At 52.0% G+C, this 646-nt stretch overlaps 1 protein-coding gene across 1 annotated transcript; it reads right to left on the reverse strand.

Moving 5' to 3' along the window:
- Positions 1-53: 53 nt before the first annotated feature.
- On the reverse strand, positions 54-638 carry LOC112091176 (uncharacterized protein YagA-like; the record flags this gene model as incomplete). The annotated part of the gene is made up of 1 exon (XM_024164134.1): positions 54-638. A coding segment is annotated over one exon (585 nt), but the record flags the coding sequence as incomplete, so codon positions are not given.
- Between the last annotated feature and the right edge of the window lie 8 nt (positions 639-646).

The following is a 646-nucleotide window of genomic DNA, read 5'->3' on the forward strand; positions in this document are numbered from 1 at the left end:
CCTGTATAGACCGGACACATGGTGGACACATGTGCGGGGACATGGTTGACACATTATGGACCATAGTCAGGTTTGCTCACGTCGATCGTTCGTAGGAAGTGATGGCAGAAAAACACGTCAAACAGTCCATCACCTTCAGTGTTGGGCCGTATTGCGATGTGATGCCCAGCCAAACCTTTGGCGATGCTGAAGTAGCGTTTCTGAAAACGAAAACGGCTGTGATAAGCCTTGGCTAATACGTCGTCCGGTCCGTACTCAAAGGTTGGTAACTGTTGCGGATAAGCCCATGGGCTGGCCCTATACCGGTCCATAGGCACCTTGTAGTCCAGCGCCTGATGGGGCCGTTGCAGGTTATAAACATCACGCCACCGATCAAATGCTGCTTGAGCTTCCTTGAGCGTGGAAAACTGACGCCCTTCAAGTACTTCGGCCTTGAGTGAGCGATGGAAACGCTCAATCTTTCCATTGGTTTGTGGGTGGTAAGGACGGCTGAAACTGATCCGAATACCCAGACGAATCAACCAGATACTCAGCTCTGTGATTTCACCAGGGTTACGTGGAGAGCCCCAAGGCGGTCCGTTATCAACGTTGATGCGAGCCGGTAATCCGAAGCGCTGGAATACCTCGGTCAACCTTTCCTTCACCG

The sequence above is a fragment of the Morus notabilis genome, unplaced genomic scaffold, assembly GCF_000414095.1.
Source record: "Morus notabilis unplaced genomic scaffold, ASM41409v2 Scaffold11073, whole genome shotgun sequence".
Classification (NCBI taxonomy): Eukaryota; Viridiplantae; Streptophyta; class Magnoliopsida; order Rosales; family Moraceae; genus Morus; species Morus notabilis.